The following is a 2,736-nucleotide window of genomic DNA, read 5'->3' as shown; positions in this document are numbered from 1 at the left end:
CTGCTGCTGCTGCTGCTGCTGCTGCTGCTGCTGCTGCTGCTGCTGTTTTGCTGCTGCTGCTGCAGCGATCGCAGCCGACAGCAGCAGCAGCAGCAGCAGCAGCAGCAAGAAGACAATCACCATGTTTATAATATAATAAACTATAAACAGCAGCAGAAATATATAAATTTTATTTTTATTAATTTATTATAACGAAGTTTGCTGCTGGAAGCTGCAGCAGCACTGCAGCAGCAGCCATAGCAGCAGCAATGCAGCAGCAGCAGCAGCAGCAGGAGCAGCAGCAGCAGCAGCAGCAGCAGCAGCCTTTTTTCGTGTCGCAGCTGCACGCACCGGCGACAGCTTCTGCAACAGCAGCAGCAGCAGCAGCAACAGCAGCAAGTGTTTTACAGCAGCAGCAGCAGCAGCAGCAATTATCTTATATTTGAATCCTCTTAAACCCTTTCTGCTGCCAGCAGAAATACAAATTTATTATCTCCTGCTGCTGCTGCTGCTGCTGCTGCTGCAGCAAGCGGCACCTCGAGCTGCAACAACGCCTGCAGCAGCAGCAGCAGCAAAGAAGCAGCAGCAGCAGCAGCAGCAGCAACGAAGCAGCAGCAGCAGCAGTTCAAAGACTGTCGAGATTTCCTTTCTTCTGCAGCAGCAGCAGACAGAGAAGCAACTAACTGCAGCAGCAGCAGCTGCAGCAGCAGCAACTGCAGCAGCAGCAACAGCAGCAGCAACAGCAGCAGCAATACCCCACCGGGGGAATTCATAAGAGCATATTTGCTGCAGCCCATAGCAGCAGCAGCAGCTCTGCAGCAGCAGCAGCAGCAGCAGCAGCAGCAGCTGCAGCTGCTTGCTGCAACGTAATACGCATGGCTGCTCTTGCTCTGCTGCTGCAGCAGCAACAGCAGCAGCAACAGCAGCAGCAGCATTTGCTGCTGCAGCCATGCAGCAACCTGCTGCCTTCGGAGGGCTTGCTGCGGCCCCAGAAGCAGCAGCAGCTGCAGCAGAAACTGCAGCAGAAGCTGCAGCAGAAGCTGCAGCAGCAGCAGCAGCAGCAGCAACGTCTGAAGCAGTAACTGCAGCATCGTCATCAGCAGCAGCAACACCTGCAGCAACACCACCTGCAGCAGAAGCACCTGCAGCAGCAGCAGCAGCACCCGCAGCAGCAGCAGCACCCGCAGCAGCAGCAGCGCCTGCAGGAGCAGCAGCGCCTGCAGCAGCAGCAGAGCCTGCAGCAGCAGCAGAGCCTGCAGCAGCAGCAGAGCCTGCAGCAGCAGCAGCGCCTGCAGCAGCAGCAGAGCCTGCAGCAGCAGCAGCACCCGCTGCAGCAGCAACACCCGCAGCAGAAGAGCCTGCTGCAGCAGCACCCGCTGCAGCAGCAACACCCGCAGCAGAAGCGCATGCAGCAGCAACGCCTGCAGCAGAAGCGCCAGCAGCAGCAGCGCCTGCAGCAGCAACGCCTGCAGCAGAAGCGCCAGCAGCAGCAGCGCCTGCAGCAGCAGCAGCACCCGCAGCAGCAGCGCCTGCAGCAGCAACACTACCAGCAGAGCCTGCAACAGAAGCGCCTGCAGCAGCAGCACCAGCAGCAGCAGAAGCAACAGCAGTACCTGCAGCAGCAGCAGCACCCGCAGCAGAAGCAGCAGCAGCAGCGATACCAGCAGCAGACGCAGCAGCAGCAGCACCTGCAGCAGAAGCAGCAGTACCAGCACCTGCAGCAGCAGCAGCACTAACACCTGCAGCAGCAGCAGCAGCAGTAACACCTGCAGCAGAAGCAGCAGCACCAGCAGCAGCAGCTGCTGTAGGAGCAGCAGCTTTAGGTGCTGCAGCTGCTGCTGCTTCAGATGCGTCAGCAGCAGCAGCAGCAGCAGCAGCAACAGCAGCAGCAGCAGCAGCAACAGCAGCAGCAGATGCTTCTGTTGGTATATCTCCGACCAGTAGCGAAAGGGAGCCCACGGTCTGCACCCCCAGGAGCAGCAGCAGCAGCAGCAGCAGCAGCAGCAGTAGCAGCAGCAGCAGCAGCAAGGGGAGCAGCACAGCAGCAGCAGCAAGAAGAGCAGCACTGGGGGTTCGCTACAGCAGCAGCAGCGGCGCCTGGTGCTGCTGCTGGATAGACCCCTCAAACAAACACAAATATAAATACTTTAGGGTTAGAGACTTTGGCCACGAACAGGTAAACCCTAAACCCTCGTAAACCCTAAACCCTCGTAAACCCTAAACCCTCGTAAACCCTAAACCCTCGTAACCCCTAAACCCTCGTAAACCCTAAACCCTCGTAAACCCTAAACCCTCGTAAACCCTAAACCCTCNNNACCCTAAACCCTCGTAAACCCTAAACCCTCGTAAACCCTAAACCCTCATAAACCCTAAACCCTCGTAAACTCTATACCCTGATAAACCCTCATATACCCTTTTATAAACCCAAACCCTAAACCCTACACCCTTCTAGATACTCTAAACCCTAAACCCTAAACCCTTTTATAAACCCTAGTGTATCATGTTATAAACCCTAATAAAATAAACCCTTATAAACCGTAGACCGCAGAATCAAATTAGGGCTTAGGGTTTAGGGTTTAGGGTTTAGGGTTTGTCTGCATGCAGGCGAGGCTGCTGGCTGAGAAGTACTGGAATGCGAAGGTGGTTGGGGGGGATGCAGAGCAGCAGCAGCAGCAGCAGCAGTTGCTGCAGCAGCAGCAAGGGGGAGAATCTCCTGTGTCTGGTGATGGTGTATCTGTCTTCGGCCAAGGATCAGCA

General features: G+C 56.2%; 2 protein-coding genes across 2 annotated transcripts in view; both read left to right on the top strand.

Moving 5' to 3' along the window:
• Positions 1–248: 248 nt before the first annotated feature.
• Positions 249–849, top strand: EMH_0083450 (uncharacterized protein; the record flags this gene model as incomplete). The annotated part of the gene is made up of 2 exons (XM_013500644.1): positions 249–313; positions 456–849. The coding sequence occupies 2 exons, from the start codon at positions 249–251 to the stop codon at positions 847–849; spliced, it is 459 nt and encodes a 152-aa protein (XP_013356098.1).
• Positions 850–928: 79 nt separating this feature from the next.
• The window catches only part of EMH_0083440 (uncharacterized protein), a gene marked incomplete at both ends in the record, with an annotated part of 2,485 nt that continues 677 nt past the window's right edge, over positions 929–2,736 (top strand). Inside the window, 2 exons of the mRNA XM_013500643.1 lie at positions 929–2,050; positions 2,584–2,701. Coding sequence (XP_013356097.1) covers positions 929–2,050; positions 2,584–2,701 — 1,240 coding nt within the window. The remainder of the gene's footprint in view (positions 2,051–2,583; positions 2,702–2,736) is intronic.

Source organism: Eimeria mitis, genomic scaffold (assembly GCF_000499745.2).
Source record: "Eimeria mitis Houghton genomic scaffold, Emh_scaff5670, whole genome shotgun sequence".
Lineage (NCBI taxonomy): Eukaryota > Apicomplexa > Conoidasida > Eucoccidiorida > Eimeriidae > Eimeria > Eimeria mitis.
Note: the sequence above shows the minus strand (reverse complement) of the source record. Positions and strands in the feature narration are given on the sequence as shown.